The sequence below is a fragment of the Typopeltis vanoorti genome, chromosome 12, assembly GCF_054136105.1.
Source record: "Typopeltis vanoorti isolate ZY-2024b chromosome 12, IOZ_Tvanoo_1.0, whole genome shotgun sequence".
Lineage (NCBI taxonomy): Eukaryota > Metazoa > Arthropoda > Arachnida > Uropygi > Thelyphonidae > Typopeltis > Typopeltis vanoorti.
The window spans coordinates 9,530,288-9,544,426 of NC_143560.1; the positions used below are offsets into that span (position 1 = coordinate 9,530,288).

Below are 14,139 nucleotides of genomic sequence, written 5' to 3' on the forward strand. Positions count from 1 at the left end.
ACTGTATAAGGCATTGGTTAGACATACATGATCATTTGTTCAGATTTGATCACCTAGTTTCTATTGTAATGTAGAAACATTGTTGGGGGGGGGGAGAATGCCCTAATTGAGCACTACTGTTGACAGCTCATTGGGCATTGTGCCTTGCCATCAAAACTGACCTTTGTAGAGTGGACCAGAGTTGTGTGGGCTGATGAAGCCCATTATCAGTTGTATTGAGCTGAGAGGAGGATGTGGGCGTGGCATTGACGGCATGAGGCTATGGCCCTATCATGTCAAGTTGGCTCTGTTTAAGGAGGTGGTGGCTCTTTGATGGTTTAGGCAGCCTTTTCATGTGACACATTAGCTCCCTTAGTGTATCTGGAGAGGTCCTTGAATGCTGCGATCTATTAGAATGCGCTGGCCGATCACCTACACACTTTCATGGCCTTTGCACATCTTGCAGCCAATAGTCTATTTCAGCAGGAAAATGCCTTGCCCCACAAGGCCACTATCACCGAGGCATGGCTCAAGGATGCCATAGAGTGAGACATCAGATCCATGTATCCACGACCAATGTTCTAAGGTGCAGTTGTGAACAATGCTACAACAAACTTGGCTGGAATTACCTTAGGTATCTGGTGGAGTCAATGCCTCAGAGAGTACAGGCTGTTATTTGCACTAGAGGAGGACTAACATGTTATTAAGTAGGTATCTCTAATGTTTTGTCCATTAAGTGTATATAATAAATTTTTCCTTGTTTAACAACATGTGCACAAATTTTTACATGCTCGTGTAAAAATAACTACAAAAAACAAAACATTTTTAAAAATTTTTTTAGATGCTGCCAAAATTGCTGTCTTATTAATGCTGCAGGAAGACTTCAACAATCATATAACACGGATACTTGCTCTGTATTCCTGTCATATGTACCTTCGTGAATCGCATTCACAACCTTGGGTTACAGATACACCCAAACAGGATGATGATGATGATGAAGAGGTAAAAAAAAATTACACCACTAACCTCTGCTTTATGTTAGTATAAATGTAAAAATCATAAGAAATCAAGATAATCATTATTACTTTGATTTCCTATTATATGCCTTCTAAGGAGTACTGAAGATGCATGTGCACACACATATGCTCTTCATAAAAAAAAATCATGTAAAACAAGCTGATAATTTTTGGTAGAAAGTTGATGACTATTCTAATGTCCTCAATTAAGCTAATGCTTCATTACTGGAACATATAGTAGTAAGTTCCTCCAATGAAGCAGAGCCTTATCCTTTAGCCTCTGCTTTGGCAAGATGGGTAGTCCCAGGTAGTTGGCTAGTGGACTTGCATACACAGGTCAAAAGTGTCGCAGTAAGTCTCCTGCCCCATGGTCTGGCTATGGGGTTCAAGGCTTGCTGTTGTCCTGGTTTAGTGTCCAGTGTAGCCCTGGCATTACACTCCTGAGCACAGTCATGGATGTCCATGTGTGACTCCTTGGTAGGTGGGGGAGCTCTGGTGCTGAACAAAAAATCTCTTGAATGCTTCATTCTCAAATGTTTCAGAGATCCCAACCAAGTACTGATACCATAGATGCATCAGTGGTTTGATAACAGAAGTAAGAAACAAAAGATGTGATACTAGTATAAATGTACCAGTGTTTCTCATCATACAATGTAATAGGTGAAAAACTAATAGGAAAAATGTCATCCTTCTTTATTCAAAAGGATTTAGAAAGACTGGCAGGCTCTCCCAAAACAGTTCTGAAATTATGTTCTGATGATATCCTTGTGGAAACATCATGTCAGCAGCATTCTGAAAAACTGCTGCACAACATCAGTGGGTGAAATTCTTCAAAACACTCAGTTCTTCTAAAGGAGTGATAGGAAAATGGAATCTCTTTGATGTTCCTGATGAGGAGATATGTTCAGAGCTTAAAGATAAAACAGTAACAGGTATGAGATGCATTCTGATACATAATGATAGTCACCTGGTTCTGATCTGGAATATCATCCTTACTTTCAATACAACTAAATTTTCACCATCTGTAAGAGCAGGGTATTGCAACTGTCTTGTTAAGCTATACATCTCTAATCCCCTCAGATTCTTTAAATGTTGGAAATATAGCCATGCCCAAACTACTTGTCATGGTTCTACTACCTATATCTGATGTTGCAGCAAAGAACATGATAAATCTATCTCTTCCAAGAAAGCCAGATTGTCAACTCTCAGGAAGAATATCCAGCCTATTCCTGTATATGTCAGCAGTGGAAGGATGAAAAAGAAATAAATATATGTCATATTAGGATGCAAAAAGGAAGTAACTACCACACCTGCCATGAACTCTTCTTATGCTGAGATAGTGGCAGTCTAGAAAATATCAACAGCAACTCAAATTCGCATGTCTAATCTACCATCCAATAATTTCACCGTACTTGAACTTTATGTTCGTGACTGCTTTTCTATGGAGTACATCAGTCGAACAACCTACGAGGGTGGTCTGAAAAGTTCTCGGCCTCGACCATAGATGGCAACGCTATAGGCACGATATATTTTTTCTAATTTGGTACATCTGTCATAAGCATTCATATAAAATTGCAAGTCATTCTATCAAGTAGTTTGTATTATACAGCTGTCAGAAGCCAAAGCATTGTCTGCATCCCTTGAAATGGATAAAATTGAGTATCGTGCAGTTATAAAATTCTTTGTAAAAGAAGGTTTAATGCCAAAAGAAATTCATTCGAAGTTCATAAAAGTTTATGGGAACTCTTCTTCTTCGTTTTCAACAATTAAGAAATGGACTGCCGAGTTTAAACGTGGCCATACCAGTCTTGAAGATGATCCACATGAAGGACGACCAAAAAGTGTAACAACACCAGAAATCATTGATCAAGTGCATGATATGGTATTGGATGAGCGGCGAGTCAAAGTGTGTGAAATTGCTGAGACTATAGGCATTTCAAAAGAATGTGTAGGATATATTTTGCATGAAGGATTGCAAATGAAAAAGCTTTGTGCAAGATGGGTGCCGCTCTTACTCATAGTAGATCAAAAACATTTGTGTTTTTGATCTGCTGTGAGAATGAAAATCTCTGAACAGTGCTAGGAGGGTTTTAACAAAAATAAAACTGATTTTCTGTGTCGAATTATTACTATGGACGAGACCTGAATTCACCATTACACCCCAGAATCCAAACAACAATCAAAACAGTGGACAGAAGCCGGTTGTTCAGTGCCAAAGAAGACAAAGTCGGTTCCATCAGCAGGAAAGGTCATGGCATTGGTGTTTTGGGATGCTAAAGGCATTTTGTTGATTAATTATCTTGAAAAGGGTAAAACAATAACTGGGGAATATTATTCCGATCTTTTAACCCGACTAGATGAAAAACTTCATGAGAAAAGGCCCAGTTTGCAGAAGAAAAAAATCATCTTTCATCAGGACAATGCACCTGCCCACAAAGGTGTTTTGGCAATGGGAAAATTAAGGGATCTGCACTATGAATTGTTGGAACATCCACCCTATTTCCCAGATTTGGCTCCCTCTGACTTCTATCTCTTCCCAAAACTAAATCTCTTCCTTGCTGGTCAGCATTTTTCTTCAAATCAAGTGGTGATTGCAGCTGTAGAGGGGTATTTTGCAGATCTTACTGAGAACTACTACTACAGGGGCGGGATAATGGTGCTTTAGCATCTCTCGAATAAATGTATTAGTCTTAAGGGCGATTATGTTGAAAAATAAAAATAATTTTTAAATTATAAATTCGTTTTTTCATTGTTAGGCCGAGAATTTCAGACCACTCTCATATAGTCCTCACTCCTGAAACAACTCCAAAAATGGTCCCATTCAATGAGAACCCATTCTTCAAAAAATATTATGCCAAGGATATCACTTAAAGGTAAACCACCAAACACTTCCACAGAAAAATGGACACTTTATTCGTCACTGTAAGTAAATTAAATTTGTCAGATGATCTTGACACATCTGATGATGTATTGAATATTTTTCCAGAGGAAGAGATGGACACTTGTCATTCATACCTCTCAAAATGAACTGATAAATATAAACTTGATAAAGGTAAGTCCTCAGCTTCTCAGAAATCAGACAAGTCTACAAAGCCAAAACAGTAGGAAAATTTTTACTAATGAACTGTTGTGGGTTTCGGTGAAGTATTGATGATATCAAGATTGCTCACTAGAAATATACTATTCTAGTGAGCAATCATACTCCCTTCCAACAGGTCCTACTTAATACTGCTCTGGAAGTAGTAGTGATTCACTTATCTGTGGGATTTCTTATTACAGAAATCGATCTTAATAACTTTATCATGAAGCTGCCTGAGCACATACTTCTTATAGGTGACTCTAATGGGTACAACACTCTTTGAGCTAGTGCTAACATAAATAGACAGTATCATATCATTGAATGAATGTTAACAAAAATGACCTCTCCGTATTGAATAATAGATTCAATACTTTTTTCCATATACCTACTCACTCATTTTCTACAATAAAGCTTACATTTTGGTCCTCTGCCATTTTTCCACTGCTCATGTGGGATGGCAAAGAGAACATATATGGAAGTGCTCATTTTCCTGTTATTTGCACTATATCTTCTACATGAATGGCCATGTGGAAATTGGGCCATGCTGACTGGAATACTTTTTCCCATCTTGCAAAATTTAATGCTGAAGCAGTCAGTCAGACACCTATTAATAAACCAATGAAGTATAGATTGTATTGTCCATGTTGCAACAGCCTCAGTTCCATAAGCATCATCTCAATTTCCACTCTATCCACAGCCTTGGTAGAAGCCAGATTTCCAGATAGACAAATAAGATCAAGACAGATTATGGGGTATATTTTGTTAGATACCCTACAACACTAAACTTAATAACTTTTAAATGTGCTTAAGCCAAATCATGTTATGTGAGACTTAGGAGTCAAAAACAAATCTTGAATCCAATTTACATCAATTAATCAAACAACCAGTGCATCAATTATATGCAGTAAAATCTGGAAAAAAGAAAGGTAGATACAGAACACACTATTTGTTTACCTTGGACACAATGAATGTGTTGGTACTGATCCCAAAGCTATTGCAGACACTTTGGGAGAAATTTTTGCCAGAATCTTAGCAGCAGCTTCATATCCTCTTGAATTTTTAATATTGAAAGAGTAACAAGAGAAATGGCAGCTAAAATTTTCAACCAGTGGACTTGAGCCCTACAATCAGCCATTTGTTAAGGAGGAACTAAAAAGTGCTCTTTTGTTGTCTCAACCCAACCCAACATTGTATGTTAATAATGTTAATAATAATAATGAGATGATAAACATCTTCTATGGATCTTTTTCTCTTAATATGTAACAGAATACTTACAGGGGAAGGGTTCCTGAATTTTTGGCATATGTCAGTTGTCATAGCTATCCCAAAACCAGGAAAGGATCCAACTCAAGCAAACAATCATCGACCTATTGCTCTGACCAGCTGTCTGTAAGATTTTAGAGAATATGGTTAATGTCAGACTTCTCTGGTATTTAGAAAGTAATAGTCTTCTCTCCAGTACATGTGGCTTTCGTTGACATCATTCAACTTTGGACCATTTAGTCCATTTAGAAGCATGTATAAGAGACACATGTTGATACAGAAAAAGCTTATGACACAACCTGGGTATATGGCATATTAAAAGGTGTTCTCAACTTGGGTTATAACCTAGGTCTCAGAGGAAACCTTCCTGTATTTATTAAAAACTTTGTTTAGTTGAGTCTTCCAAGTGTGAGTGGGAAGTACACTATCTCAGCAACATCATCAAGAACAGGCGTTCCCTAAAGCTCTGTCTCTCAAGTATGACAGAGCTTTAGGGAAATTAACTTGCTATGAAAGTTAATTCAATCACTAAACAGCTTCCTCTCACTGTAAGCAATGGTCTATATGTTGATGACTTCACAATTTACATTCAATCTTGTAATATGAGGGTAGCTGAAAGACAACTTCAACAAGTAATTGATCCTGTCTTTTTATGGACTGTTAGTAATGAGTTCAGGTTTTCACTAGTGTCTGTGTATGCTTCTGCCAAAAACTGCATTCTTCACCCAGATCCCGAGTTAAGAATGGAAGAAACTGTTATTCCTGTAGCAATAGAAGCTAAGTTCATGGGGCTTATCTTTGACAGAAATCTTGCATTCCTTCCACACATTTTTTAACTAAAAGAAGTGTAAAAAAGCATTAAATCTCCTTTGCGCTCTATCTATATCCTCTTCTGAATGGAGTACAGATTGACCATTGCTTTGTCTGTATTGTGTGCTTATTTGTTCAGAACTGGATTAGGTCTCAAGTCTATGGTTCTACCATCATCAGGGTATATGGATAGCTACTGGTGCCTTTCACATATAACCCACTCAGAGTTTTTATGTTGAATCAAATGAACCAGCTCTATCACTTAGATTGAAAGAGGTTGGCTCTTAACTATGCTTTTTTAAAGCACATCCATGGACTAATATATTCTCCCTGTGCTGGGAAGCTCAATATCAGATAGACAGACACACAAACACACACCTGCACATGTTGACATTACCTGCACCAAACATAATAGCATCACTCCATGGCAGGTTTTTACTCCATCCTGCAACCTCTAGCTTTGTCAACTGCAGAAGTCTCATACTTCTTTATCTGTATACCTGCAGTTAATGCACAAAGAACAGCCCACTCTGATTTCTTGCCCATCTGTATGATGCTGCAAGACCTGAGACTTCTGTTGGCTGTGCTGCTATATTTCTTGACATTACTATATCCAATCAGATTCCAATTGATTTTAGTTGCATAGCATAGTTGCGTGTCGTTCAGCTTGCACTTGTGCATATAAAAGAAAACTGCTGCAAAAAGTATTAATTTATACACACACATTGAGTTCTTTACAGCAATCTCCTCTCCTGTTATATGAGATGTTATATTAGAGAAAAATTATTCATTTGATCCATTCTTTTTCTTCTCATCATGGCTTTATAATGCTATTCATTGACCTATAAAGCATTTGTTTAGCTTTTACTTTTTTATTGCAGATTTACATTGTGAACACAGTTCTAATTTCATCCATTATTTGTGAACTTATTGTATATTTGCACTGTTGGCTGGCTAAGGTTTTTTTGATTTCATATATTTCTTGTATTTTTTTGACTTATTTTTTACAAAGTACGAAAATTCTGCTCTACTTGGAATTTTTCAAGCCACTTCAGGCCTGCAATAAGCTGTGGTGGTCTCACACTAGGCAGTGAAATTTATCTTCCACCATCTGATTAATAGATAATCTGGTATAGATACTTAGACATTATCACTCATGGTGAAGTTTAATGGAGTAAACATACATTATTATTATTATTATTACATGATACCTCCAAGCAGTCCAAAGACTCATTGAGGGGAGGGCACCTACTCTACAACTCTCCGTCTCCACCACTCAGTCAACCAACTACAGTGAACTGCATCATCTACACCAGCACCATCTGCTGCCCACCACCATCACCACTAGTATTTTCACAAGCAATCACAAGCATACATGCCCATGGCAGGATTCAAACCCACAACTTTTTGGCTGGAGAGCGGATACACTACCCATTCGGCTAACCAGTACATCTTGAGATAATAATTATTAACTAAATTTATTTAGCTAATAAATACAGTGAATTCTGGTCAATTGGGCCACATTGGAAATGGCTGCTCCAGTTAAATGAAGTTGCACACCAAGTGTTTAAAGGGTATATGCAGGGCCGGCGGAAGCAGGCATGCAGAGCATGCGGGCACTGCTATGATGGGGGGGGGTGCCGCCACCAGGGAATGGTTCATAAGTTAATTTTTAAGAAACAAAATAATTCTTAGAATGATCAATATTAAAATAAATGAGGCCATATACACTGAATAAAAATTAAAAAAAAATGTATATTGCCGCTTCTTTGATCAGTCGGCTGTTTACAATTTTGCAGCTAGAGCAGGCTAAATGCTTGCCTGCAGAATGTTGTGTCTACTGTAGTCTATCTAAAGTGAACAGTGAACAGTTTTTATACGCAGAAACAAATTTTCGTACAAAACATTTGTTGCTAGTTAACCAGTCATATGGTACAAATCTCAGTAGGCTACTGACAGTAGTGCAGTGCGGACTATTATTTCGTCTCTGTGTCGTGTTGTGTAATAATTTCTTGTGGGTATAAAATAGAAATGGAATCAAAAATTTAAAAAAAAGTTATCCGGTGCACAAAATCATAAGCATCATGCTGCGAAAGAAGCAGATATTAAGAAACAAACTGGGGCTCTTAATAAATTTGTTAAAATATTAAAATATTCTGGTGCAGATTGTAACCAACTCGATACATCAGAAATCAGAGTTGAAGAACTTCTCGTGGAAAGGCTTAGACGTTGGTTATGCATTTTCACTATATTATTTCAGGAAATTACAACGTACTAGGATATATATTAAACTAAATTTTAATATATTTCTGTATTTCGGCAACGTCACGCTGCCATTTTCAAGAACTTAGGTACAAGATACGTGCACGCAGGCACAGCAAAACAATAAATGAGCAAGAAGTATGAAGCTGTTATTTCTCCTAAAGTCCTGATGGTGCCCTCTAGCGGGCAATGTTGGTATTCTTGGGCGATTGGGCTGAAGGTCTTCTGATGTAGGTTTCCCAAATTTGAGGAAGTCTCATGCAGCCAAATTTGTTGAGGTTTGGCTCGTTTCTTAAGGCTGAAGCTGATTCTATGAAAAGCCTTTCATATCCGTATTTGCTACGGTGTATTATCCTGGCTTTTTTCCACCGTATTCTATGGCAGGTATCCAGAGCATGGTCAGCAAGACCAGAGTGGCTGTATTGGTGAAACCGGATGTAGTCCTTGTGCATGGTTCTTCAACTTTTTCATGGCTTAAGGTGTTTGAAAGGTCATCTTCGAGTGCCTGTATAGCTGAGTTAGCTTCACTCAGGAAACGGCGAGTGGCGGCAATTTGTTCTCTGAGTAAGGAGTTGAAGGATCACAGAGTTGAAGAACCTTGCACATCATCCAGTTTGCATGAAGGTACTATTGCAATTATTGAACAAGATAATTGAACATGATTTAAGTGAAAAATGGTTAGGATTTAGTTGTAGTTGACCACGAAACTAACACATTGTTAGTCTCTGTGAATTTAGAAGATCCAGGTGAATGGGAACATATTGATGAAAAATGACTAGTTGTTTTAATTGAAATGGGGCCTGTTCAAAATAAAAATATATCACAGAGATACATATGGTCATAATTTGTTAAAATATTAAAATATTCTGATGCAGATTGTAACCAACTCGATACATTAGAAATCAGAGTTGAAGAACCATGCACATCATCCAGTTTGCATGAAGGTACTATTGCAATTATTGAACATGATTTAAGTGAAAAATAGTTAGGATTTAGTCAACTACAACAAGATTTAGTTGTAGTTGACCACGAAACTAACACATTGTTAGTCTCTGTGAATTTAGAAGATCCAGGTCAATGGGGAAATATTGATGAAAAATGACGAGTTGTTTTAATTGAAATGGGGCCTGTTCAAAATAAAAATATAATATATCACAGAGATACATATGGTCGTAAATTTGGCGACATGTATTATAATAGAAAAATGGAAAAAGGGAGCTGGTGCCAAGAACATGGCTCATTTATTCCGAAACTTTAAATTCTGTTTTTTTCTTTTGTTGCAAACTTGTCACACCTACTGAATCAACTGAATCTTGTAGAAGGTTATAACGATTGGAGAAATGTAAGTACAACTTTACATAGACATGAGACTAGTTTAACTCACATGAAAAATTTCTTAAAATGGAAGGAACTTGATAAAAATTTAAAAAAACAAAACTATTATTGATTTTCAGACTCACAGCTTGTATGAAATGGAAAAGAAAGATTGGACGAGTGTTTTAAAACGCTTGATTGAAATTATAAAATTTGTTGGTAGCCAAAATTTAGCTTTTCACGGATCATCTGATAAATTATATGAAAGAAATAATGGCAATTTTTTAAAATTAGTCGAACTGTTTGGGAAGTTTGATCCCATCATGGAAAATCATGTTGAAAAGGCCCTACAACAAAACAGTAGAGTACGCTGTTTGAGTAAAGACAGTCAAAATGAAATATTGGAAACTTTAAGTAACGCAATCGGGGATACAATTTTATTATCAATTCTAAAATCAAAATATTATTCCATAATTTTAGACTGCGCACCTGATGCAAGTAAAACAGAACAAATGACCATTATTATTTGCTTTGTTTCCTGTGACAATGGAATTGTCAAGATCAGGGAAAACGTTTTAGGTTTTGCAGATACATCAGATTCTGCAGGATGTGGTTTATGTGCAACAATAATGGAACAACTGGAAAAATGGAACATTCCCATTAAAGACATGCGAGGTCAAGGATATGACAATGGGGCAAATATAGGCTCCAAAATTTGCTTTTAAACAAAAATCGTCTAGCTTTTTACGTGCCATGTGCTACTCATACTCTAAATTTAATCATTAATGATGCAGATACAATTAGTTTCTTTGCAATTATTCAAGAAATACAATTCATTTCATTCTATTACAAACGTTGGGCAATCCTTTTAAAGTTCATAAAAAAAATTAACATTGAAACAGCCATCAGAAGCGCGATGGGAAAGTAAAATTAATGGAATCCGTCCTCTACGATGTCAGTTAGGAGAAATTTATGATGCACTTTTTGAAATTTTAAATAATTAAAATTTTAATAAAGAAACTCAGCATGAATCACAAACATTATGTGCTAAAATAAAGGACTACAATTTTATTTGCTCTCTTATAACTTGGTATGATTTACTTAACAGAATAAACCCTGTGAGTAAAATGCTTCAACAAAAATATGAACATTATGCTTGCTTTAGAATCTATCAAAAACTTAAAAATATTCTTACAAGAGTATCGATGAGATACAAATTTTAAAGAAGTTCTAAAAACGGCAAAATAACTGAGTGAACAGGTGGATGGAGAACAAGAATTTAAAACTGGTATCGAAGTTCGACGACGAAGGAAGACACGACAATTCGACTATGAGCATCATGACGAAATGGCACAATCGCCAGAAGATAAATTTAGAGTGAATGTGTTTTATACACTTCTAGATGTTACAATGTGTTCGTTAATAGAATGTTTTGAACAACTAAAAACATATTATGATAATTTCAATTTATTGTATAGATTACTACAAATTAATAATGAAGATTTAACAAAAAATTGTGACGCGTTTTAGAGATTCTCTTGATGGACGGCAACAATAAAGACGTAAATGCAATAGAACTATATGATGAGTTATGTGCTTTCCGGGATATTTTTTGAAAGGATAATTTAAATATTCAAAACCCTTTCGATATTCTTAATTTTATTGTGACCAATAATTTATTTTTCCCTAACTTTTCATTTGTTTTAAGAATACTATTAACCTTACCTGTTAGTGTAGCGAGCGGTGAACATTCCTTTTCCAAGTTGAAATTGATTAAAACCTACTTAAGAACAAGTTGAAAGTTTATTTTTCACTTGGTTAGAGTATAATAAATTTAGTTTAATCCTTTATCCAAGTGTGAGCAAACAAAGTTTGCGCCTGAAAGTATCTTCAGGACTGGGGTAAGGTGGTACAACACCAGGGCGACTCCTTGCAAAGGTGGAGCAAGCTACCAACACTCCTATCTCAGTATCTCCCATAATGCAAAACACATCTCCTTGCAGATATGTCTAATGTTATGCATTAAGGGAAGGGCCACAACCCAGACTGAGGTCTCTTCAGTGGGAGCCAGGCCCAAGTGGAGATGCCAGGCAGAAGCATTAGCAGGTCATCTCTACCTATAGGAGTTGCCAAATGGTGTGCCACCCTTTTTTATTAAATTACTCTGGATTTAGAGAAAGATGTCCTGGTGTTGTACCACCTTACCCCAGTCCTGAAGATATTTTCAGGCACACACTTTGTTTGCTCACACTTGGATAAAGGATTAAACTAAATTTATTATACTCTAACCAAGGGAAAAATAAACTTTCAACATCTTTCTCTAAATCCAGAGTAATTTAATAAAAAAGGGTGGCACACCATTTGCCAACTCCTATAGGTAGAGATGACCTGCTAATGCTTCTGCCTGGTGTCTCCACTTGGGCCTGGCTCCCACTGAAGAGACCTCAATAAAGGTCAAAACTAGTCTGGGTTGTGGCCCTTCCCTTAATGCATAATATTAGACATATCCGCAAGGAGATGTGTTTTGCATTATGGGAGATACTGAGATAGGAGTGTTGGTAGCTTGCTCCACCTTTGCAAGGAGTGTCCTGGGTGTTGTACCACCTTACCCCAGTGCTGAAGATACTTTCAGGTGCAAACTTTGTTTGCTCACACTTGGATAAAGGATTAAACTAAATTTATTATACTTAAGAACAAGTATGTCACAAAAAAGGTTTGTTAGTTTGGCATTAATAGCTACTGAAAATGATGTATGTGTGGAATTAGACATTAAAACCATTATTTCTAATTTGGTGAATATGAAATCAAGAACCCTAAAATTTTAATAAAAAAATTTCAAGTACATTTATGTAATTTAATTTATTTTCTGTTATTCTGTAAAGATTTTATTTTTTGAATACTTATATTAATATTAATAAAATGTTCTAATTATTATTTCTGAATTCTTTTCTTATTTTCTCATCTATCTTGAGTTTCTTTTATTTTCCTAAAAGATAGTTCCACTTATAAAAATTATTAAAAAAATTTTACAACTTACTAAGAATTTAGTAAAATGCAAGAATTTTTTAAAGTTTAGTTCAAATAAATTTTAACTTTAATTAAAATTCATTTTAATTTTGTTAGAGATTCGGGTCGGTGAGAAGGCTGTAATCCCTGTATCATTATATTCAACGATTAAAGTGAAGTGGCTTTATCAAAATTTGCTTTAACTTTTGAGAATTTTTTGAATATACGGGTTTTTAACGATTATCTTGCTTAGTCAACACCTGGTTCGTTACATTTAGCGAACCAACGTGTGGCTGTTCTGTCAAAATTTATTTAAGAAATTTCACATAATTTAAATTTTTATTATCGTAAAAGAACCACACACTCCCGGATCATTACAGGGGCACTTAGATAGAAATTGCATGCGGGCATCAAAGACCCTAGCGCCGGCTCTGGGTGTATGTACATAAGACAAAATAGAAGATTAGGCAAGTTTTTTATTTATTAGATAGAAAAATTACTAACTTTAAGATAAACAATTGGCTTTAATTAAAGTAAAATATTTGCTATAAAAATAATTTCGTTAGCAGTTAATGATGATGTTGGAATTGATCAAGCATAGTCTTTTTTTTTCCCCTTTTTTTTTTTGCCCCAGTTGTGACTAAAAATCAGCATAGGTATTTAGTGCAGATATAGCATTGCCTTATCACATGAAATAGTCATAATCTGATTAAGTAATACATTTTTTAACATCCTGGGTAGGTACTCAAAATCTTTATTTTTATGGATATTATTTCTGGGAAAACTCCCAGATAGCATCCACTTCCTCCATATGTTCAGACGGCGACCAAGCATAGTCGAAACGGATCGCACCCTGTCAACTCCCTTCCTCCCCTCTAAAAATCAGTTGCTGTTTTCAAAACCCCTTCACCCTTTCCCACCCTATATAAATATAAAAAAAACGCTCCGCCCATCCCTAATAATATAATATATATGTATATATATATTATTCAAAAAACCCAGGTTTTTTCCATTTCTATTTAATTCTCCAACATTGCCCCCCCCCACGCATACAGTAGTTTGGACATCGCAGAAAGAAGAAAAGCCACAACACCCAGAAAATGGTATGTATAAATTTCTCTTCCTTTATGCTACATATATTTATTTGTAAATATACATCTACAATGCCCTAAGAATCTGTGAGTAAAAAAGCCAATGACATTTAAACAGGGGCACTCCTAAATAGAAGCAGGCAAAATAGCCATAAATATAATAATAAAAATCTTTATTTTTATTTTAGTATTGAAGACTATCATCAATGGATGCAAACTTGTCATAGTTTCTGATGTGGTTCACATCTAATGAGACATCGTTTTCACTATCTGGTCTATCCATGATTGAATGCTTAAAAACATAATGAGCAAAACAGTT

At 35.9% G+C, this 14,139-nt stretch overlaps 1 protein-coding gene across 1 annotated transcript in view; it reads left to right on the plus strand.

Annotated features, from left to right (window-relative positions):
- Positions 1–14,139, plus strand: part of LOC150100574 (uncharacterized) — a 157,910-nt gene that overhangs the window by 88,677 nt on the left and 55,094 nt on the right. Inside the window, exon 6 of the mRNA XM_090401716.1 lies at positions 821–981. Coding sequence (XP_090257842.1) covers positions 821–981 — 161 coding nt within the window. The remainder of the gene's footprint in view (positions 1–820; positions 982–14,139) is intronic.